The following is a 24,804-nucleotide window of genomic DNA, read 5'->3' on the forward strand; positions in this document are numbered from 1 at the left end:
GTTCATTCCTGGATTATCTCGTTCATAGCCCTCTTACAGTAGTAGGCCAATGCAAGGAGGAAGTTTTAACTTTATGAGAATTACATTTATTTATTAATTTTTGTGTTTATGTGTGGGTACACCATTGGTGTGTAGGTCCCAGGACAGTTTGCAGAATTTGGCTCTCTCTTTCTACCATGTGGGGTCCGGGCATTGAATTCAGGTCTTTAGGCTTGCACGGCGAATGCCTTTACCCACTGAGCCGTCTCACCAGTCCAACTTTAAGCAAATAATGATATGGAAATTGAAATATAAGGCATCGTTTGTGACCTTCGGCATTAGCTAATCAGTATTTGTAACTTGTAGTTCAAGGTACACTGGAAATGACTGACGCGCACTGGCAGCAGCTCACGCGTTTGTAGCCTTTGAGAAGTCACTTTGGCATTGTGTGTGTGGGTCTGGGTGGATGACTGACAGTGCCGCCCACATCAGGAGAGATCAGAGCGGTCAATAACAGAACTAGAGGCTGTGAATGAAGCTGATGAACTCAGGGAAATCCAGTATCTCCCTTGTAGAGCTCAGTGTCTTTGTGAAAGCCTCAGAACATCCTTCGGAAGTAGAACCATGCTAGTTCCCGGGGTTCAGATGCTTTCCTGGGGAAGGTAAAGGTCACTGGCACGGTGCAAATAGCGAAGGGAGGAACAGGTTTTGGGTGCACAAGAGCTGCTGATGTGAGCGAGAGAGCTTGCTGTAGTGTCAGACTGGCCGTTGGTAGGATGACTCTTAGAACTAGGGCCGACCACAGAAAGGTGTGTGAGCTTGTGAGGTTGCTGTGATGGCACAGGTTGCCGAGGTTGCCTTTGAACAAGGAAAAAGAGGCAGCTAGGAGGCTGAACAGAGGGACCCTTGAAGTGGGAGAAGAGCAGGTTTCCAGGAAGTTAGGAAAACTAAGCAGGCCGCTGGCAGTGGTGTGAGGCTAGAAGAGAAAGCATTCCTGAATGATAGAATTCTACAGAAAGGCTATAAGCAGCTGTTATGCTCCGATCACGGAGTGCCCCCAAAACCAACTAGGAGACCGAGTCCTGTATGTAAAAGCAAAGAGCCTTTATTCTTACACAAGTTCGTGAACTCGGACTCTCTGTGTGTCCAACCTATTGGCATGATTAGAGAGCCCTGAGCACAGTTGGGGTTGAGTTTTTATAATAGCAAAAGTGTAGGGGTGAAGAATTTCTAAGGTTCAGGACTCCTGATTGACTGACGTTTGTCTAGGGTGTCCTAGTGAAAAGCGATGGGTGTGTGCTGGCAGGCGACCTGTCTACAGTGGTTGGAACGTTAGGAATTTCCTTCAGATGGTCTGTTCCTGGGTGGTGCCTGGGTGGTCTCAGCTTGTGGTCTTTCTTAGAACCTGGTATTGTCTTAGCGTAAACTATTGAGACTCAGGCCTCTATTGAGTTTGTCATGGCCGGGTCCTCCAGCAGCCAGAAAGGTGGGGGCAGTTAATAACAAAGACAAGGGACATGCACGCACATTGTACTTAGCTGTTCCAGTTTCTTTGAGTGGCACTGAGGTCACACTGGCTCCTCCACCCCCCTGTGCTAGGCACTGCTTCACTCCAGCGCTTTTCTAACTGTGATGCACTTTCTGCAGCAGCTCTGTGATGTCAGCTGGGTATCCCTACCTCAGGTCTCTGACATCAGAAGTGTCTCAGACTCTGAACCCCGTGGGTTCTGTGATACTCGGTGTGAACACCCAGGGTGGTCAGCTTGTCCTGTGATGAAGTATCTGAGAAACTCAGCTTCGTAGCAGCAAGGCTTATTTTGGCTCGTGGTTAAAGAGGGTTTTGTTTGTTTGTTTGTTTGTTTTTCTGTTTGTTTGTTTTTTTTTCTGTCCACGGCCCTATTACTTCAGGCCTATGAGGAGGAAGAGGAACTTCATGGCAGGAGTCATTGGGGCAAAGCCACCAATGTGACCATTGTCACCAGCCCCATTGTGACCAGGAAGTAGAGAAAGAGGCTAGTGTCCTCAAGGACATACTCCAATGACCTGGTTGCTCCAGCTAGTCCCCCTCCTGAGGTTTCCAGCACCTCTGAAGAGTGCCCCAGTGGGGCGGTGAGCCCTTCAGCATATCCTAAAGTTTCCTACCAGGTGGGGATGACTCCTCCAGCACTTGACATCTAGACTGTTATATTTCTAATCTTAAAACCCCCAAATCCCAGAATGCCAAAAGAACTTTCAGTACATGTATGATGCTCAACGCTTTGGGGGTGAGAGCATTTCAGGATTTGAGTTTCCAGATTAGGAAGGTACAGCCTGTGTTCAGCGGCAGAATGCATTTTGGGTGTACCTGTCAAGAAGAGGGTTGTGTTGCTGTTCTGGTGGCCAGTGTGCCTGGGGTTGAGAAATGCCTAGCAGCCTCTGGGTATGTCTCCGGGGAAGTTTCCAGAGAGACTAAACAAGGAGGTATCCATCCTGAATGTGGGTAACAGCATTGTGAGGTGGGAATCATAGGAGGAATGAGGGGAGGAGGGGAGAGAGTCCATTAGTGCAGTGGTCGCCTCTCTGCTTCCTAGATATTGCGAGGTGAGTGCTTCTTCCACAGGCTTCTGCCACCACAGGCCCAGAATGAATGAAGTCCAAGACTGTGGGCTAAAACACACTGTGTGCATAAGTAAACCTCTCTTGTCGTTGGCATAGTGATATAAAGTCTGCTAAACTCAGGGACATTCAGGGAGGTATTAGGGGACCAAGCTAGTCATCAGGTAGTTAAGAGTGTGTAGCGCAGCCAGATCATACAGCCTAGAGTTTCCTGTTTGAGATGGGGTCCTGCTTCGTAGCTCAGGCTGGCCTTGAGTTTGCAGTCATGCTTCAGATCCTTGCAAGCTGGGGCTTTTGTTTTTTAGCTTTAGAATAATTTTTACTTTTAAAAAAGTAAAAATAGAGTTTCTATTGTGCCTTTACTCAATTTCCCCTAAAGTGTGTTGTATTAATTATAATACGCTAAGTAACAGCAGAAGATTGTCATTTTATAGTCCTGGTAACCTTTATTGAGATTTCACTAGTTTTTCCACCAAGCATAGGACAGCATCTGTACTGGGTCCTCTTTTTAGTCCCATAGTGTCCAGTAAGGATTGGTTTTCCAGGTGACCTCTGCCACGCTGTGTTGTGCTGTTCACCTGTGATATGTGTGTCGGCTTCACACTCCTATTCACTTCTGGTTTTGGCTTGTTTGCTTGTTCTTTGTTATTTTGTTTTGTTTTTTTGAGAGAGGGTTTCTCTGTGTAGCCCTGAATGTCTCGGAACTCACTTTATAGACCAGGCTGACCTTGAACTCACAGAGATCCACCTGCCTCTGCCTCCTGAGTGCTGGGATTAAAGGCACACATCACCATCACCTGGCTTGATTTCTTTTTCTTTTTAGTTTGCAGGGTATATATACACTGTGTACTAGTCAGTTACTTGGGTTTTCTCAGATGTGTAGAAGTCTGTTTCTAAATTACTGTGTCTGGAATACAAAATAGGTTTGTCATTCCCTCCTTCCCCACATTCTCTTATCCTGGTTTTCTGGAGAGTGGGTTACCAAAGGGTGTTGAGGTTGGGCCATAGAGGCAGCGTGACAAGGACACAGGTCCCGAGTTGTCAGGTAAGGCCAGGAGCTCTCTTGACCAATGGGGCTGGTGACAGGAAGAGACAAGGCTCACCAGAGGACTGACCTGAAGAACCAAGCATGAAGGGACAGATGCCTTTGACTTTTGACTGGAGGCAGGAAGTGCCTGGGAGGGCCCTTGCCTGGTGACTTGAGTTAACAGTAGAAAGACTGGGGGTGGAGTCCGGAAAAGGGAAGGATTAGGAACAGCTTTCATTCTGGGTGAGTTAATAAGGAAGACAGAAAGGGATTTGGCCCCATGTGGCCAGGCTTCCTTTCTCAGGATCTTTACCCAGCAGCTGGAAAAAGCACTAGAGGCCAGCCTGTGCTCCAGTAGGGGAGGGGAAAGCCCCCTTAGAGAGGGCAGGAGGGCAAGTGGGCCCAGCATGGTGACCTCTGGGGAGGGCTAAAGTTTGTCTGGGCCTTTGCTTCTGTGGAAGGCATTTTCCTTGCTGTTCCTGAAGAATGGGTAAGACAGGGCTTGTTTGTAGAGTCTTGACAGAAAAGTGTAGCTAACTGCAGGGAAGGGTTTAGGATGGGTGTGTGCCTGTGTTTCCCACGGTTGTGATTAGTGACTTTAGTGAGCAACCCCTTGTGTGTGTTTCCAGAAGCAATTTGAAGATCATGTCTGTCAGGTTTAAATCAGGAATATTGTAACTAAGAAAGAACACTGCTTGGGCAATTGGTATCAGCTGACTTGTGGCCAAAACAATGTGCTTCCTCTGGTGACAGGAGAAGCAAACCACACTGACTGAGGGAATTAGAGACCGAAGGAAGTTAAGTAGAAGCAAGAGGTTGGCTGGAGTAAGAGGTGTGATTTCTTCCTCTTTTTGCTTGAAGACGTGCCATGTGGTTGGTTATCTCTGGAAATCCTCAAGTGACAGGAGATTGGTGGAGGGAGGGGGGGAGAAGGTCAGGGTATAGAGAGTGTGAGCACACTGTTGAGTTTTGGGCGGAATTAGGTAAATTTGGAACCTTATGTAATACAAGCATGTGCTTTTGAGGATATTTCACAGCTGAAGGAGAACGATAAGCTGTGTGCCAGGTCCTTTAGTTTAATTTAGTTGCTTTGAAAATTCAGTGAAATAAATCTCACAACCACATCAACAGGAGAGTAACGCCCCGTATGATCAGTTTTACGAGGAGTCTGTCAACTTTTCTTTCTTTAAACACCGCAGTTTTGGTTTATAGCAATCACTGATTTTCATTAAGGGGAATGCCAGTTTTTTCATTTTATGGGGAATCTGATATGTCTGCACTGGTCAGGCTAACTTTCATATTTATTTTATATTTCATTTTGTGTGTGTGTGGGGGGGGGAGGTCCTCTCTCGGACACACATGTTGAGGTCAGAGGACAACCTGTAGGTGCTGATTCTCTTCTTGTGCCTTGCTGGCTCCAGGAACTGAACTCAGTGGTCAGCCTGGTAGCCAGTGCCTTTATGACTTCTCTAGCCCGTTCATGTTTATATAAGGTGAGCTGTGACTGGACCTAGGCCTGCGTCTTCCTCCGGGACTAGTGGGATTCCCACTCAGTGGCAGGGTGTCCTGAGCCTTTAGCCTTGACTTTGACTTGTTCCCCTCCCCCTTTCCTTTTGCTTCTTTTCTTCCTTTCATTGATTTTACTTATTTTTGAAATAGGGTCTCACCATGTAAGCCTGGTGGCCTTGTTACTGCCTCTCAAATTCTGAGATTAAAGGAGTGAGTGAATGACTTTTTGTTTTGAGGCTGGGTCTCTTGGGCTAGTCTGACTTTACTGACAAAGTAGCAGTATTTTAAACAGGTACCGTCATGCTCCACAAACTCTTTCCAGTTGGAAATTGCAAAGCAACTTTTATTACAGATAATATGGTTATTTATTTATTTATTTATTTATTTATTTATTTGGCTTTTCGAGACAGGGTTTCTCTGTAGCTTTGGACCTGTCCTGGAACTAGCTCTTGTAGACCAGTCTGGCCTTGAACTCACAGAGATCCGCCTGCCTCTGCCTCCCAAGTGCTGGGATTAAAGGCGTGCGCCACTATTGCCTGGCTAAAATAGTTTTTTAATTGAACAACTTTTTATTGTAAAGTATAAGTATGATTAAGGGGTAAGTAGTTTTTTAAAAAGTTTCTCTTTTGACTTGGTAGTCTTAGCTTGTATCACAAAAGATGAACGCTTTTCCCGTCATTTCACTTCAGTGGGAACGGAAGTGTCTGTGTCACTGGACAAACTTGAAAGTTCTTTTTTTTCTTTCTTTAAAATGTAAACCAGCCTACTGAGGGTGGTGTTGCATGCACACCTTTAAAACTGGGAGGCAGAGGCAGGCGGATCTCTGTGAGTTCAAGGTCAGCCTGGTCTACAAGAGTGAGTTCCAGGACAGGCTCCAAAGCTACAGAGAAACCCTGTCCCGAAATAAATAAATGAATAAATAAAAATTGTAAGTCAGCCTACTATTTTTCTCTTTGCCTTATATATTAAGTACTGCTATAAGTAAATGTGGGTATTTATAAATGATCTTTGTTGTTTTTTTGTTTGTTTGTTTTTGTTTTCTTGAGAAAGGGTTTCACTATGAAACTCTGACTGGCCTTGAACTCAGAGAGATCGGTCTGCCTCTGCTTCCTGGGATGAAAGGCGTGGACTTCCTTGTCCAGACTGATCATTGGTCTTGGAAGACACATGATCTTCCTTTAAAAAGGGACTCACCCGTAAGCATGCACATGCAGATAAATGTAATAAAAGTTAAAAAGGCTGGGGTTTGTTTTTTTCAATGATTTTAAATGAAAGAATTGATTTTTAAGGCTGGGCAGAGAGTGAGGGAAACTGAGACGGAGGCGCCCTCTCTGTATTCAGAGAACCGAGCAGCTCCCCCTCTGCGCAGGTAGGGCATTTGCTTTTGCCTTCCAGAGAGAGAGAGAGAGAGACAGAGAGAGAGAGAGAGAGAGAGAGAGAGAGAGAGAGAGAGAGAGAGAGAGAGAGAGAGAGAGAGAGAGAGAGAAGAGAGTGTGTGTGTGGGGGGAGGCAGGTGATAGGACAAGTGATTGCGGGCTTGAAGAACATTTCTATCAACCAAAAAAGAGGCATGAAGTTACAGAGTGGTGTTTATTACATTAGTTATACAGCCCGGATAGGAGAGCCTGCCACCACAGCCGTCTTGAGTTTCAGGTGGTGGTATACTGTCCTTTGTGCTTGCTTTGCCTTTTTAGCTTAGCATTGGGCTTGACGAAAGGTGAGCCATTGGTAACCAAGCTTGAAATCTGCAAAACGCCCAGCTGTTTCTCCTTGTGTGTGTGCTTTTACTGTTCCTAAGAGAAGAGGGTGAACTATATGTGTGTGTATGTGGGGGTGGGGTGGGGACAGGGAGCTGGCATGGCTGGTTCCTGTGAGACAGGACCTTCTTGGTTCCTGAGGGATATGTATGTGTGTTGCAGATAGAACACAGTTTTTTTCTGATGCTGTCAGACCTTAGCTGTGCTTGAATTTAGTATACAGGAAAGCATGAGAAATGTGGGGGCATCAGACTGTCTATGACTAAATGATCTAGCCCTGTGGAGTGTGTGAGGCAGGACCTTAGGTATAACGGGAGAAGGTAATGATGGGCAAATTTGGTTCTTAAGAAGACACCTAAGAACACCTGCCACAGCACTTCTGAGCACCTGCCAATCACACAAGTTTGGTTTCTATGGTGACCTTTTTCACATTTCTTATCATTTTCTGTCCTGGGCCTGTCACCCAGTGAATAATTGAATTATCTCTTGCTGTTGTTTTGAACCGATTGCTCTCTGATGGACAGTGTGATGTTTTTTGATTACATCATCATAAAGAAAGGATGAGACACAAATCTCATGTTCCTGTGAAGAAAGCCTAGAGATACTATGCACCCCGCTACCACTGGGGCTACTGCAGCCTGAGCCCCAGCTTTTGTATATTTTAAAGATCTGTCTTTCAGCTATAGTGCTGAGTGAAAGGGGAGTGGGTTATGATTCTGGGCCCCCTGATTTGTTTTCATTTTTGTGGCCCTGGGTGGGTATCGTCCCTAACATGCTACTACTGAACCCTAGCCTGATTTCATGTACTGAGCTTAAACAAAATGGAGCCGCTTGGCTAGGGCACCTTCATTATGAGTGCTCAGTTTACAGCAGCAGTGTGATGCTGGGGGCAGAGGTGGGGTGACGTCAGGGGCTGTTCTCAAGTTAGTGGATCCTTTTATATGGCCATAATAGCTGGCAGATTTGTTTTTCATGTCCTCCATTTTGCAGTGGGAGATAGACAGACAGATACCATGTAGAGTATAGAGTTTCTATAGTGGGTATTGGGAAGGGTATAAGAGCAGGGGGTTAGAGAGGGGACAGGAGAAGGGGGGACAGAGAAAGAGAGAGGAGAGGGAGAGGCAGAGACTGCCTCTTCAGAAGAAGGACAGAGAGAGAGGTGGGGGGAATGGAGTGAGAGAGATGGAATGGAGGCACATGATCTGCCTGCCTTGGCGGGAAGGGGGAGATTGAAGTGGGCAGGGCCTGTCTCTTACATGACAGGGCCAGCCAGCCGATTACAACACCAGCCAGCTGTGTGTGTAACTGGGATGGTTTTTGTTTCTGCATCCCTTGAACTTGTACTTGTCCCTTCCTCAGCAGAGGATTTCCTCAAAGTCTTAGTAGTGGCATTTAGATCTGTCCCTGGAGTAGTAAGATGCTGCGAGTCTTTTGAGCTGTGGCATATCTGAGGCTAGGGTTTCCTAGGTATCTACCCTCATCTGTGTTGTATTTTACCTTGATCCTGAGACTGTTGCTCTCATCAGGTGTGCATGACCTTTTACAGATTGTGTAAGGAAAAAGGTAAACACTTCAATAAAATGTGGCAGTCCAGTAGGGCAGATTTAAAAGAGGGGCAGCATAGTGAACCCCGAAGAGTGGAGCATCAGGGATGTAAACCTGCAAGTTCTCTAGGCCAATCGACTGTCCATTGCGGGTTCCCAGCCTCAGCCTGTTCCCCTTCGACTGCTTCCTGCTTCTCCTTTCTCCTTTCTGTTTTTCCTTCTTTTCTTGGCAGCTTACTGCTGACAGTGGGGCCGAGTCCAAAGAATCTGTTGCTTCCTGGGGGTCCAGAGCTAGTGAGTGGCAGAGCTGAGCCCAAACATTCTATTACAAATCTTGCTCTGGCCCCCTGTGTGCGGCTTGTTCATTCCTTAGCATTTATGATGCAGAGATGGGTGCCACCGTGCCTGTACATACGACATAGGACAGGAGGCAAGTGTGCACACAGTGGGTGTTCCAGAAGGTAACAGAGCCCCGCGGTGGAACTGCCAGTTCAGAGATGGCAGTGCCTCCGTGGCCACTCTTTTTCATCTGCCAGTGGTGTCTTCTGAAGAAAGAGCACAGCAGGCATGCGTTGTCATTGCTGCCGACTCTGTAGTGGCTTGATTTACCTCTCTCCCAGAACTCCCTGTCTTACCCCAGAACGTCCCCGTTTCAACACAGCAGAGAAAGCTAGAATTAAAGATGGATGGGATTACTTCCTTAGAGACAAAGAAGAAAAGAAATCCCAGATGAATTTAGTGACCCCCTGTGGTAGGTTTAGATGGCCCTTTTATTCTTCTGTGGATGAATTTTGAAGTCTGTAGTTGTTTTTATTGTAATCTTCGGTTAATGTTGCATCCCAAAGCTGATGGTGACTCAAGTTATCAAATTGTGCTCATAGAGTTAAATGTTATCAAGATGAAAATATTTGGAGGAATAAATTTTTTATGAAAACTGATGGGTCTGCTGGTAAATAGCTTTTTTGGGTGTTAACACTAAATGGATTTTCTGTGCTTTGCCAGGGCTACTCTAAAGCTCTGCTGGTGACCCTGTGCATACCCTTTGAGGCTGTAATTGTGTTGGGTTATACTTTCTGGCTGTCATTTTGACCCAGGTTTCTACACAAAGTAGGGTTGTTGCCTTGCACACTTTCTTGAGAATCAACACTGTGTTAGTGTGACCTGTTCAGAAGACTGACTTTATTATCAGTGTTAATTACTGACGGAATTCTTTTCCCTTCCTTTAACAGAATATCTGATCAAATTCATGACCATGGGGGATATGAAGACCCCAGACTTTGATGACCTCTTGGCAGCATTTGATATACCAGATATGGTAGATCCCAAAGCAGCGATTGAGTCTGGCCATGATGACCACGAAAGCCACATTAAGCAGAATGCTCATGTGGATGATGACTCTCACACTCCGTCATCCTCGGATGTTGGCGTTAGTGTGATCGTGAAGAATGTTCGAAACATCGACTCCTCTGAGGGAGTCGAAAAAGACGGCCACAGTTCCACAGGCAATGGCTTGCATAACGGGTTTCTCACAGCATCCTCTCTTGACAGCTATGGTAAGGATGGATCAAAGTCCTTAAAAGGAGACGCACCTACCTCAGAGGTGACTCTGAAAGACCCAGCCTTCAGCCAGTTCAGCCCTATCTCCAGCGCTGAAGAGTTTGAAGAGGATGAGAAGATAGAGGTGGACGACCCCCCTGATAAGGAGGATACGCGGTCCAGCTTCAGATCACATGTGGTGACGGGCTCAGCTTCCCAGCAGGACTACGATAAGCTAAAGACCCTTGGAGGGGAAACCGCGAGCAAGACTGGGGTCTCTACATCAGGCCATGTAGAGAAAAACAAAGTCAAGAGAGAGGCAGAAACAAATTCCATAGCCCTGAGCGTTTACGAGCCTTTTAAAAGAAAAGCAGAGGATAAGTCGAAGGAGAACTCTGAGAAGATGCTTGAGAACAGGGTCCTTGACGGGAAGCTGGGCTCTGAGAAGAACGATTCCAGCCTTGCTGCTGTCACATCTTCCAAAGCGAAGTCATCCTCCAAGCTCTCTTCGTGCATAGCTGCCATTGCAGCACTGAGCGCTAAAAAGGCAGCTTCAGATTCCTGCAAAGAACCTGTGGCCAACTCCAGGGAAGCTTCTCCATTACCAAAGGAAGTGAATGAAAGTCCCAAACCTGCCGACAAGTCTCCTGAGTCCCAGAATCTCATTGATGGCACCAAGAAAGCCTCCCTGAAGCCATCGGATAGTCCCAGGAGCATATCCAGTGAGAACAGCAGCAAAGGCTCCCCATCCTCTCCTGTGGGGTCTACCCCAGCAATCCCCAAAGTCCGTATCAAAACCATTAAGACATCTTCTGGGGAGATCAAGAGAACAGTGACTAGAGTGTTGCCAGAAGTGGATCTGGACGCTGGGAAGAAGCCTTCTGAGCAGGCAGCATCCGTGATGGCGTCTGTGACCTCGCTTCTCTCATCTTCAGCGTCAGCCGCTGTCCTTTCCTCTCCGCCCAGGGCACCTCTGCAGACGGCCATGGTTACCAGTGCAGTTTCCCCAGGAGAGCTGACCCCCAAACAGGTCACCATCAAGCCTGTGGCTACTGCTTTCCTTCCTGTGTCTGCTGTCAAGACGGCAGGGTCTCAAGTCATCAATCTGAAGCTCGCTAACAACACGACAGTGAAAGCCACAGTCATATCTGCTGCCTCTGTTCAGAGTGCCAGCAGCGCCATCATCAAAGCTGCCAATGCCATCCAGCAGCAAACCGTTGTGGTGCCAGCATCCAGCCTGGCCAATGCCAAACTCGTGCCAAAGACTGTGCACCTTGCCAACCTTAACCTTCTGCCTCAGGGTGCCCAGGCCACCTCTGAACTCCGCCAAGTGCTAACCAAACCTCAGCAACAAATAAAGCAGGCAATAATCAATGCAGCGGCCTCCCAGCCACCTAAAAAAGTGTCCCGAGTCCAGGTGGTGTCATCCTTGCAGAGTTCTGTGGTGGAAGCCTTCAACAAGGTGCTGAGCAGCGTCAATCCAGTCCCTGTTTACATCCCAAACCTCAGTCCTCCCGCCAATGCAGGGATCACGTTACCGATGCGTGGGTATAAGTGCTTGGAGTGCGGGGACTCCTTCGCCCTGGAAAAGAGCCTGAGCCAGCACTATGACAGGCGTAGTGTGCGCATCGAAGTAACGTGCAACCACTGTACAAAGAACCTTGTTTTTTACAACAAATGCAGCCTCCTTTCCCATGCTCGAGGGCATAAGGAGAAAGGCGTGGTGATGCAGTGCTCCCACTTAATCCTAAAACCGGTCCCAGCAGACCAGATGATAGTTTCTCCGTCCAGCAATACTACCACTTCCACTCTGCAGAGCTCCGGGGGAGCTGGCACACACACTGTAGCCAAAATCCAGTCTGGCGTAACTGGGGCAGTTATTTCAGCGCCTCCAAGCACACCCATCAGCCCAGCCATGCCCCTAGATGAAGATCCCTCCAAGCTCTGTAGACACAGTCTCAAATGTTTGGAGTGTAATGAAGTCTTCCAGGATGAGACGTCTCTGGCTACGCACTTCCAGCATGCTGCAGATACAAGTGGACAAGTAGAGTATCATTTAAATCTGGGTGTTTCGGTGATGAGTCTGTAGCCACGAGTGCTCCATCAGATACCGTGAATTAGGGTGGCAGCACAGTTGTGTGGAGGAGTGTGAGTGTGTGTGTGTGTATGTGTGTGTGTGTAAGTACGGGGAAGGCAAAAGATTGTTTTCGTAGTATAGGTACATTGTTGAAATACATGGGGACTTCTTTTAGCCAGGTATGAAGTATATACTCTGGTTGAATTATTATGTTAGGAATTGTCCAGGCATTGGAATGTATAGTGGAAGTCTGAGATTTAGCTATAACTTTAGAGCATCATCCCATCATAGTGTCTACTTTGGATTACATTGGCACAGTATGAAGTTTTAATCATGGTTTTAGAGTTTTGACAATTACTGGTATGTATAACAGTGAAGTGACTTATAAACACATCTGTTAGGCACCTACTTTAAGGTATATCTACTTAGTTAGGGTCTGTGGTTCAACAGTATGATCAGTAATGTTCATGGCAAACCATGTGGCACAGTAATTCTTTGTGTCTTTGCATCTTTTTTGAGGTGAAGTACAGGTTGCTGTTGGTAAAATATATTTTATCATTTGCATCTACTTATTGTCTTTCTCATTTACTTTCTCCATGAAGCAACATTTGCCTGATGTAGATCTTGAATAACAAGCATTCCTGACATGCTGAGTGAAATAATTCCCAAGTAGAGAGACCGTGGTACATACATGTATGTCGTTCAGTAAGAAAAGTTGTGTGACTCAAAAGGGAGGGGACTAGGTTGAGCTCCTGTCTGAGGCATCTCAGAAGGTCCAGTGGTAGGTGACCTTCCCTTCGTTCCCCAGGAATATGCTCACTGGGAGCCCTGTACTGTGGTCCGAAACCTGGTACTGTCTCTGTAGTTTTTCATTGTCAGCGGTGGCTTAAGCTATTTGTATGGTTTGGGGAAAGAAAAGATAATAATACCTGTTTTGTTGTTGCTTTATATATTTTTCCTCTGTGTTTTATGCCTAGTTGAAGTGAAAGCAGTGAGTCTTGACCATATTTCTGTAGGCTTGGGAGTTTCATGTATCCCGGAAGAGGATGCCACACCAGTTCTGGCTCTCAGAGCATGGTGATGATGGTTGGGTTCTATCCATGCACATACCCCCTTATCTTGTCACCAATTCCCACTAAGGGAAGTCTTCCTCTTCATCATGAAAATAAAAGCCCCAAAGGCATTTCCTGAGTGGTTTGTGCTGTTGTGTGCCAGTGGACAGTGGCATGGCGGGCTGGGGCCTGGTCCTGAATTTGCATACTGTCGTGGTTGTGGTTCTTAGTTCGGAGCTGCCGTTAGTTATGCCGTTTCTTTGGGACCTGGAAGGGTATGGGTAGAGTGGCACCCTGTGCTCCCCAGCTTTTGTTTTCAGATAGGGTCAAACAGCGGTGAAGCGTTCTCCCCTGGGGGAAAGAGATGAATGGCTCTTGTTGCTTGCTCATCACTTTCTCGTATTTTGCTGGAACAAGTAAAACCTGCAGATCACGTACATCACCTGGAGTCCAAGGGAATGAGTCATGGCAGATGTACGTTAAGGAAAACATACACACCCTTTCTCCAGTGAGCCTAGGTCACCCACCCAGCTCCCCCAAGAGGTGTTATTTAGTAAGCTTTTACTCGCTGTGTAGCCAGCTCTCTTCAGGGCTGTCGGTGCTGCCCGGTGTATTCTCCTCTCGGCACTCACTTCCTTGTCTCTTGTTGCAGCCATGGTCCAGAAGACCTTGTGTACAGTTTCCTGTGATGCACAGACAGTTGGCTCACCTTGCCAGCAGCTGGGGCCCTGGCTAGTCTAGCTCTGTGTGGAATAGCTCTTCTCCTTGCATCTGTTTGGAGCCACTTTTAAGGCTTTTCTGAAGCTGGAAAAGCACTATAGCTTATGATGCAGTGGGGGCTTCGGTGGTCCTCCTCCATTGCTGACGTAGCAGCAGAAGGCAGGGCTGCAGTGCCTGCGAAGGGATCGCAGATTTTATCCATCTTTTAGCTTAACAGCCACATCAGTTTTAGTCTCAGCTCAGGAAATGCCTACCTGGTGGAAAAGTATCCTCTTTGAGAATGGCACGTACATTTCTTTTTCTTCCTTAAGATGTGGAGGGTGAACCAGGGTACCTGCAGTACCAAAGGCTTTCCCAAGCCTGTTTCCTGTTCTCTGCTATGTCCACGGAGTCAAAACCTATTTTTATTTTCTATTTTCCCATTAATCTCCTCACTCTTGGTTACTCATTGGTGGATTGAGAAACAGCGTTTCTTCGTTCTTAACAGTTACAAAAGCTTCTTTGTTCTCATGCCCTAGCATGCTCTGGAGCAGGTTCCCAGTTCCATCAGAGTGACCTTGAGATGGGCTCCATTGTTGGATCTTCTGCATGTTAGTCTTAGTTAAAAACTCATCCCTAGTAGATTCCTGGAGTGACCCTGCTGGCTCTATTAGATTCAGAAGGTTTGAAAGTGTCATTGGGGGCCCTCGACCAACAGGTGCCTTACACTTCGGGCATTGCCTTTCAGTTTGGGTTAGCTGGGTCTGGAGAAGGGGTCACTGTTTCATTGGTAGCAGGGTCTAATTTCTCTTATTATTTGGAGATAACTGTGGATTCTTGTAAGAAATATGAGAAGTTCTCTGCGTAGCCTTCATTCAGTTCCCCGATGGTAGCAATCCACAAAAACATAGAATGATTATCGCTGTCAGGGCACTGACATCAGTGTGGTCAGGGGGCACAATAATCCCACCCTCATGAGAATAGCTCCCACTGTTACCCTCTGTCCCAACCCCTGGCAACTGCTGCCTGCCTGGATTTCTATAATTTTGCCAATTCTCGGACATTAAAATAAGGAAACCATGCAGTGTGTAAGTGCATTAGCCTGTCTTACTCAGTACAGTTCCCTGGAAATGCACCTAGGTTGTTGCCTGTATCAGTACAGATGCTCTCTGACTGAGGATGGTGCTCTCTGACTGAGGATGGTGCTCTCTGACTGAGGGTTTGCAGTAAACCCATCATAAGTTGAAATTATAAGATGTGCGAGACAAGACCAAATACCCTAGCTTCGAATCACAGCACACTGTGGTGTGTGTTAGTTGTTTGCCTTTTGGTCGTGTGGCTCCGAGGCTGACGCCCAGCACTGAACAGAGTGTAGCCCACACCTGGGTAAGGTCAGGATTCAGGTTTCCAAGTGTGCTTTTACTGGGTGTATCACGTCAATATTCTGAGCCAATCATAGCTAGTTTGGGATCCTCTGTGGCCCATTCTGTTTTACTGCTGTGTAGTAGTGTAAGTGTATGGTTGTACCATAGTTCTGGTTTTTTTTTTTGTTTGTTTTTGTTTTTAAATTTTAGAAATGTTGGATTGACGAGGTGGCTTAGCAGTTAAGAGGACTTGCTGCCTTGCATAGGATCCTGGTTTGTTTCTCACCATACAGCGACTCATACCTGTTAACTCTAGTTCCAGGGCATCTGATACCCTCTTCTGACCTCTGAGTACTGCACACACAAGGTGCGCATACACGCATGCTGAACACTCATTCACATTAAGATTAAATATTTAAAAATGTGTTTGTGCTCATGTAGACCTGTACCTGTGTTCATGCACGTGTGTGTGCGCATGTGTGTGCCTTCAAGGGGTTGGCAGCTGGTGTTGCCTTATTGCTCTCTACCTTACTGGAGTGCTTCATGTACACATGCATGTGTGTCCCAGTGCACGTCCAGTGCCCGTGTGGGTGCTAGGGATTGAACCTAGGGCCACTGCAAGAGCAGCAAGTGCCCTTAAGAGCTGAGCCGTTTCCCCAGGCCCTCCACCTTCTACCTCATTGTCTTCCATGGGAAGCAGGAGTTGCCTCATTTGCTGCCACAGAGAAATCCTGTCAGCCCCGTGGCAGGAAATATGTTAAAAGTATAAAGTAGTTTGAGTGGCGAGTTGGCATCGTTATGGTCTGAGTCTTTTAGTCCTCGAACAGCCTCACCCCGTTTATTTAGGTCTTTAATTGCTTGTGCTTTCCAGCATTTAAGTTCTGGTCATGTTTTGATAGGTTTTGGTTGCTTCATCAATTGACCAATCAGTCAGTTGTTTGTGCTACTGGGGATGAAACCCAGAGCTCCAGAGGTATCTGAAGTACATCCCCAGCTGAAATTTACTATTTTAAAACAATATAATTTTGGTGTGCACAAATTCATTGATAGTGTGTAGAGAAAGTAATGTTGTTTATTGTGTATCTTGTGATTCTCTTGAACTTTCTGGCTTCAGAGTTTGAGGGGTTCAGCTACTGATTTCCCAGGCATGGGAATAGCCACACCCTTGGAGTGGGTGTACCCGGCCAGGCATGTGCACCACCCTTTTGCTGTTCTGTGAATATTACTATGTTGAGGTCCTCTTGCATCTATATTCATGTAGGTTTACACCTCACACCTGCCTGCCTCCCCCATCCTTGTCTGGCTTGGGGTAGTTTGCTAATAACTTTGTAGAGTGAACTAGGAAGTGTGTCTTCTTCCCCTATGTTCCGTATGAGAGTGAGTAGAATTGAGCTAGTGTTTCTTTAAGTGTTTGCTTGGTTCTCCAGAGAAATCATCTGGGCCAGGAGATTTCTTTGGACACTTTGCGTTCTCACTGGGCTGCTGAAGGGGCTCATTTTCCTGTCCCTCTTGCCTTTGCCTCTTTTGACTTTATCTGGGCAGGGCCTTTGGGACTTATTACAGTTTCAGGAGGTGGGAATTTGGCATGACCTGGTAGCCACACTATTTCCTGGGAGCTTGGTACTCACCTAGGTTTCTGCCCTGCCCCTGGCTGCTGCTTTCATGTTCTAAACACCAGAGAGCAGGCTTTGGGGTGGGGACTGTCTCCACCTCTGTGCCACTAGCTCCTCAGCTCCAGTCTGGGTTGTGAGGTGAAAAAATGTGGATGTTCCCGGCTGTTCTTTACCTCGGGTCCCTGGCTGGTTTCTTGCTCTCCTTTCAGAGTCTTCCTATGGGTGTTTTCTGGGCTCCGTTTTCCTGGAAGCGGAAGTTGTTCCACTTTCCTTTTTCCTTTTCCTTCTTGTTTGTTTTGAGATAGATCTTGTTTTGTAGTCCAGGCGGGGCTTGAACTCAGGATCCTCTGCTCCCAATTCTGAGATTGCAGGCATGCACCAGCACTTCTGCTCTTTGCCCTGTTCTTGTTATTGAGTTTTTTGAGACAGTGTTCCTCTATCATGTATCTTTGGCTCTCCTGAACTTGCTGTGCTGATGAGGGTAGCCTTGAACTCACAGAGACCCTCCTTTATTGCCGGAATGAAAGGAATTCCCTTCCCGGCCTTTTGTCCTGTCTTTAATGTGAGGTCTGGAAATGTTCACCTTCTCTCCCACCTGAGCCTTTCCAACAGCTCCCAGGTGAGGCTAGATTCCACCCCAGCCCCTGGCATCCATATACCCAAAGAGTCTGGGATGTTCTGTGGAAGCTTCACCCCAAGTCCCCTCCCCCATCTCTCTCCAAACCCTGCGGCAGCTCAGAAAGCCCAACAAATAAGACCCCTCTCCCAGAGATGCTCACTACCACTCCCACCTGGTATTTAAACTGCTCCCCAGAAAACAGATACTTTTTTTTGGTCTCTCTTCCCTGTCTCCTCTTTGGGGGGCTGGAAGATCATGCGGGAGCATTTTGCCCATTAAACCTGGACGTTTTCTAATTTGGTTTGATTTGGTCTGATTTGGATTGCTGCGCTGGCAGATAGGTTTATCGATGTGCAGACACTTTTCATCAGAACTCTTATTTTTTTGAATTAATTGTTTTTGATCCACATACAAAGAAATAAATGTATGGCTTTTTCATGTATACCATTCTGGGTTTTTTGTTGTTATTTTTGTTTTGTGTGTTTTTTGTTTTTCAAGACACAGTTTCTCTGTGTAGCCCTGGCTGTCTGGAACTCACTCTGTAGACCAGGATGATCTCAAACTCACAGAGATCCACCTGCGTCTGCCTCCTGAGTCCTGGGATTAAAGGTGTGTAACACCTTACCTGGCGCTCTGCTGTGGCTTTATTTGTCCCGTTCTTTGCTTCATTTTCCTCCCATGCTGGTCCACTTCCTCTCGGCAGAGTCCCCATCTTTCAGATCGTGTATGTTCTATTTGGGTCTTCTCTTTGCCTGACCGATCTCCACCTCAGCCCCATCTTTTGGAGGATAACTTCCCTTCTTCCCTCACGTGGCCCGTGAATGCCTTCAGCCTTTCTCCTGAGCTCTCGGCTGTTTTGAGTAGCTCGGCCCTGGCCCCCTCATTCTCTTTCTTCCCAGTGCTGGGGATGGAACCAGAGCCTCCTCCGTGTCGTCTGTCTTTCCAGCCCAGTGCTGTACCCCTCGCCCTCCACAGGTTTCCTGCCTTTTTATCTTCCTTCTTCTTTACTTTTTGTCTCCTGAGAATACTGCTGCGGCCGAGCGGGCCACGGCTCTCTCCACAGACTCCGGCTTGCAGTGTGCAGCGTTTGGGGACTGTGCCATGTCACCTGCTGTCTCTGTTGCCCCTCCCTGTTCTATGAATGCTGTGTGGGAAACCTGCAGTCACCAATCAGCAGGGGCACCTCTTTGTCAGGAGCTGGCGCCTTGCTCAGCCATGGCCTGGCAGTCTCTGGAAAGAGCCGGCTTGCCACACAGAGCTTTAGTACACTCCTTTGCCTTACACGGCTATGTCCATGCCTGAGTCAGGGGATCTTATCATGTGCCGGAGGTGATGTGGTCCAGGAATCCCAGCGTCTGCTTGAGTAGGTTCTGCAGCTGAGGGAGAGGCTCTTATTTCTTCACTGCAGCATGGGACCAAGCGAGCAGTGCAATGAACATGGAGCTGTGGGTAGGCTGCACAACTTACTCATGCGCTCACATGTACTCGAAATACACACTTGTGCTCACATCACACTCAAACACACTCTTGCACTCACACACACGGACTCAGATTCCTTCTTGTGCTTTCATGGACACAGACTCATGAACTCACTTATGCACTCACAGGCCACAGTTGGAGCTCCTTTTCACTGCCTGGTGCATACGCCTGCTTCAGGCACCTTGAGGCAATGGGTAGAGAGGCTGAGAAGCTCTCCTGTCGGTGAAATGTTCAAGAACTGCTGTCTGCAGGTTTAGTAGTTGATGCTGGGATACACTGGAATGCCACCCTTCACCTCTTAGTAAAACATGGCTAAATTCAGTCAGCTGCAGGCTGGAAATGCATAGTGTAAGCTCTTAGTTGTTAAAGCGCCCTTTCTTTTTATAGGTTCCACAGTAGCCGTAGAATCAGAAACTGTAATAGGCTCTTTGGTACACTCTTTTATTTTGCTATTGGAAAAGCAAATGTCCAATTAGTGGCAGTGCTGGGACTGGGGCAAGTGTCCTTCATTGCCAACTCATTGTTTCTCCTTCATTATGTTGCAGCCCAACACAGAAACTGAGGACTTTACAGTTGGGGACCTGAGTAAAAACTGGGGCTTGCATCCACATGTCCCCAGGTGCAGTAGCTGAAGGAGGTGTGCGCTCATATTGTCCCCGGAGTACAGTAGCTGAAGGAGGTGTGCACCCACATTGTCCCTGGGTGCAGTAGCTGAAGGAGGTGTGCACCCACATTGTCCCTGGGTACAGTAGCTAGCTGAAGGAGGTGTGCAATCTGCTGGGTCCTAACTTTGAGAGACTGAGAACTCATTTTAGTTTCAGGAACTTTCTGGGCATTACAATTTTTCTTTTTAATATTTAAAATTACATTTGTGTACGGTATATATGTACCACGTGCATGCTTGGTGCCCACAGTGGTTGGAAGAGAGCACTGGATCCCCTGGAACTGGGGTCTCTAATGGTTGTAAGTGGACATGGGTCTTTTAACTATTGAGTTACTTCTCGAGCCCCTCTGAGCAATTACAGAAATTATTTTATGTTTTGGAGCTGGTGAGATGGTTCAGCATGATGTGCCTGCCACACCAAGCTTGAGGATCTGAGTTCATCCCTGGAATCTATGTACTGGAAGGAGAGAACCAGGCCCTCCCGCCATTGTTCTCTGATCTCCACATGAATGCCTGTATTCCTATACCTATGTGTGGGGGTGTATGTGTGCGTGTGCATGTGCGCATGTGTAAAACCCTGGAGGTTCCGTCAGTTGTGAGCTGCCTGGTTCTGGAATCTGCAGTCTCAGCAAGAGCAGTGTGTGCTTTTAACTGCTGAGCCATCTCTTCAGTCCCCTTTGTGGGAATCTTTAACACCGCATACTATATATACATTAAATTCTTTCGAGCAGTATCTGCCTGTTCTCATTTCTAGATAAACTGTTCTCAAGCACAGAAGTCTTGGAGCATCTTGCCTGACCCTGTCATTGTCAGAAGACCAAGTTTCCTTCCTCCGCTCTTCTTTTTCACCTCTTCCCTTGTTACGCTGGAGACTAAACAAGGCCTTAGTTAGGCACGCTAGGCAAGTGTCTCATTGCTGAGTTACACTCACAGCCTTTGGGGGTTTATTTTTTTAGACAGGCTCTTGCTGTTACTCAGGCTGCACTTGAACTCTCTCGATCCCCTTGCCCAAATGCAGGGATTACAGATGTGGGCCACTGGCTTTCTGCTGAAGACTTTCAGGCACTGCTCCCTAGACTGCTAATTTCATCTTGCTCAGACTAGTCCTGCCTCGGTTTTGGTAGTGTTACAACTCTTAACAAATCCGCTTCCTCAGAAGCAGTCACCTGAGCGGATTATGTGTGACCGCCTACAGCGTCAGTCAGCTCTGGACGCCGATTTGGAAGCAACTGCTAACCAGCTAGCTCTGGGAACAAAGGGTATGTGTGGTCAGGACGTGACACATGCCTATCACCCCCATTTCATTTGGAGTAAAGCGTTTTCTGTTCTCTTCTAATTGTGAAAATGTGAAAGCCAGGAAAGAAGCTGCTAAGCTTCATTATGACCACTAAAAGCATCATCTTACCGTCATGCCGTTTACGGAACTGGTAAAGGGCACAGGCATTGACTTAGCTGGGCCCCCACTGAGCTGCAGTGTCTGGCTTTTGGCCTGGGTGCTTTGCAGGCCCCAGGTCTACTTGATTCACCCGTGAGAGGTGCTTTGTGTGGTTGTGGTCTCTAGCTTTGCTCACCCTTCCCCTTTACTTTTCTCAGGCTCTGTGTCTCCCTAAAAGAACAAATTGAGACAGAGAATTGTATTCCTTGTTGCTCAGGTAATTCATCACATGTGCAGAGGGTGCTGAGTCCCCCAGTCCAGCTTCTGAACAGGACATCCGGCCCCACCCCTCCTCCAGCCTCTGTTGTTAGGCCAGCTGTCAACTCAGGCTGCAGCTGGCTGCCAGCCCATCAGGCTCAGGAAGGACTGTGACCTTTCCAGCTCCCTTTCCCTCGGCTTCTAGTGCAGCTGTACTATTGACAAGTAAAATTAGTTGAAAAATCTAACTGCCCCTGCGCAAACAAAACTGCCCCAGAGAAGAAATTAGCTGCTTTCTACCTGGTCATCAAAACCTTTATGCATGTTCCGATGGCACTAAGCCCAAAGTCCAGAGACACAAATCCATGTGCATGTGTTTCTTCTCTTTTGTTCTCTTTCTGAGCCACACACTACGGGGTTTAACTGCTATATCTTCTTCTGAGTTGCCTAGCAGCCGTAGTTGGTGCTAATTAGGAAAACTTTATTTGACTTAAACAGAAAGGAAGGGAAAACCAGACCACAAAGACTCCGTTTGCTCTCCTGTGCTCAGTGTGTCCTCTGAGTCCAGTGTGCATTTTGTCACGGATTCAGAAGCATCCCAGAGAGCTGGTGGAATCTCTGCTGTCTGCAGCAAGGACAGTTATGCAATCTGAGGCCGCACGGTTAAGGAAACAATGTCATGTGAGTTCAGAAACATGGTTACTATGCAAACATCAAGGAGGAGAGTGCTTTCGACCGAAATGGAATGGAGGTGAGGCATGCAGCAGTCAGCCGAGAGAGAAACATAGGGGTAGTATGGGTATGTGCACTGATGTGTGTGCACCTGTATAAACTGAAGGTAAGGTTCCTGCATGTCCACTGTGATCGCTGGCCACATCCTCCCTTTTCAAGAACTCCAGGATTGAACGCATTTGATTCAAGGCTGGAGTCCTTACCTTTCTTCTTTACTTCCTGGTCTGATATGGGTGGGAGCCTCGGCTGGTGGCTGTCCACGGTTGGGAAAGAAGGAGCTGTGATAATGGTTGTCTTGGTGATAATCAGGTGATGAGCATGAGTTGCTCATTTTATATGTATTGTATGGCTTGTCATTATTTCTTGATGGATAATGATGTAAGTCTTTTTGTTTTGTTTTTAGCTTTCGTACAACACATGACCTTTGTTTTTTAAATTTTCTTTTCTTTTAGCTTTGTACTATTACAGAAGTAGTGTAATTACGTCTTAGGTATGGGAGAAGCTATGGGGAACGAGAAACTAATTTGTTGTCTTAACATAAACGGGTCATCTATGACATTCAGGTTTATTTGTTTATGTTTCTCAACTCTGTGTTTTTGTGATGGTTCAGTTCATGTGACCCCATTCCACTCTTTCTACTGCCTCTCCACCCGAGCCTGATTGATCCTGGTCCTTGCCTTAGTAGCAGTGGGTATAGAACACATTTCTTATGTCATTAAGCCTTATTTCCTCTTCTGTAAAATGAAGGTATTATTGACTTCATAGATTATGAGAAGTAAATGATACAATGTATTTTATCTATATTAAGTTCCTAATGTATTGAAAAAACTTAATTCACTGCTCGAGTCATGGTGAAATGAAACCAATCCATATCTAAATCTATATTAATCTATATATATGAGTATGTGTGTATATACCTATGAATGTGTGCATATGTGAATGTGGAGACATATATGTATAATGTTTTTTGACTTATTTTAGAATTGAAAGTAAGTGCACACCAAGATGCCTCCATAATTCTCCTTGGGATGATGGCTGTGGAGAAGGTGGAAGCCTGTAGTTCATAGTGAGTGACTGCCAATGACTATGTAATGATAGTGGGCTCTTGTAACTAGGACTCTGTTGACTGGTTCCGTTTTTGTGCATGTTAGTGACGTTAAACTCATGAGCACTGCCTGTAATGCTCTCGTTTTGTGTTTACAATAAACGTTTCATGGGATAAAGCTTGTATTTCAGTCCTTTCAGGAGAAAAACCAAGAAGTAATTGTCTTTCTTTCTTTCTCTTTTGGCTTTTTTGAGACAGGATTTTACTGTGTAGCTTTAGCTGCCCTGGAACTTGTTCTGTAGACCAGGCTGGCCTCCAACTCACAGAGATCTGCCTGCCTCTGCCTCCTGAGTGCTGGGGTTAAAGGTGTGCACCACCACTGCCTGGCAAGAAATAATTTTCAAGTGAGTTTTCTTTTTTTCTTAGCATAAGTCACTTCAGAACTTAAATTTTTGGGCTTAATTTGAGATAACTATGAAGAATTAACGATATTTTTTTGAACTGTCAATCTGAAAGAGTATTTTTAATCGCAGAAGAATCTATAACTTGAGGCTTTCTTTGACTTTAATACAGATGGTTTATTTTAGAATGCAAGAGGTACTTGGTTTTGCACAAATGTCTGAAAAGTGTATGAATTTTATCTCTCATTCTGTTGGATTTGTTTTGAGGATGGTAGTCAGTTTATACTGAGTATTTTGTTTATGTTTTAAAAATATATTTATACTTATATTTAAGGGGATGGAGGATAGGATAGAGTGTTTGGTTTTTTTGATAATTAAATATTTTTCTTCAAAGAAGATCTCAGTCTTTTTTTGTCTTTCTTTTAATACAGTCATATTTTAAGCTTTGTAAAATTCCTTATGCTCTGCAAATTTCAATTTAATGTCCAAATTTATGTATCTGAGCTTGAGTTTTTTGATTTTTATGATTATAAATCATATTATGGCCAGTTCATCCATTGAAGGCCAACTTAGGTACCAAAAGAAAACCAATCCCTGAATTTAAGATTTAAATAGTTAAGTGACTGGGAAATAAGAAGAAACTGGATTAGCCTGGGTCAATTTCTACTTTCCTGAGGCAAGTTCTGGATTGTGGGAGCTACATGTCCGGTTGGCCTGTGAGCTCGGTCATGTGTAGCAGGATTAACCTGCCAGCACAGTTTGCAAGAGGACCTCCACTGTGGACAAAGATGCTAAAGAAACAGGACTGGACGCATCTGAAGCTGGTGTTTGCTTTAGCTCACACTGGCGTGAGCCTGCCTCCATTCTAATCATTTTTATTTTACAGGGTGAACAGTTTCTGTTAAACATGTAGTCTTCAGGTTTGCTCTTCCTTGGGCTTTGGTCATTTATAGCAGTGTTTAAAATGAGACGCATATCTACTGTACAGCTTAACTAAGGAACTTGCATATAGCCATGCTTAGCAGGACCAATTGTGTTTCCCCCTTTGGTTTGTTTAGAAGACTTGCACTGTCTGCCAGATGCTGCTTCCTAACCAGTGCAGCTATGCTTCACACCAGAGAATCCATCAGCACAAATCTCCCTACACCTGCCCTGAGTGCGGGGCCATCTGCAGGTCGGTGCACTTCCAGACCCACGTCACCAAGAACTGTCTGCACTACACACGGAGAGTTGGTTTTCGGTCAGTATGCTGTTCACTTCTGTGCACTACGATTTGGAGGGCCCGTGCACGTACATAGTTCTCAGGGTTATCTGGTCATATGTACTCCAACACACAGATCCTCTGGGAGCTTAGCTCGTTTGTAGTAGAGTAGGATCCATTTGAATCCGAGTTTGATGTCACATTGGCCTTGCCTGTCCATATGGATGAGGTTAAATGGGTGATTCTTTTAGGTAAAGGTGCATATTATGGGGCTTGGC

General features: G+C 46.2%; 1 protein-coding gene across 12 annotated transcripts in view; it reads left to right on the forward strand.

Moving 5' to 3' along the window:
- Positions 1-24,804, forward strand: part of Znf532 (zinc finger protein 532) — a 108,075-nt gene that overhangs the window by 34,771 nt on the left and 48,500 nt on the right. For 11 of the 12 annotated variants that reach the window (XM_038329905.2, XM_038329902.2, XM_038329907.2 and 8 more), the window contains 2 exons: positions 9,641-11,991; positions 24,384-24,565. In XM_038329905.2, the coding sequence (XP_038185833.1) occupies positions 9,658-11,991; positions 24,384-24,565 (2,516 nt within the window). In that variant the 5' untranslated portion in view covers positions 9,641-9,657. The remainder of the gene's footprint in view (positions 1-9,640; positions 11,992-24,383; positions 24,566-24,804) is intronic. The other variant, XM_038329910.2, reaches the window with a different exon arrangement.

The sequence above is a fragment of the Arvicola amphibius genome, chromosome 5 (genome assembly GCF_903992535.2).
Source record: "Arvicola amphibius chromosome 5, mArvAmp1.2, whole genome shotgun sequence".
Taxonomy (NCBI): Eukaryota; Metazoa; Chordata; class Mammalia; order Rodentia; family Cricetidae; genus Arvicola; species Arvicola amphibius.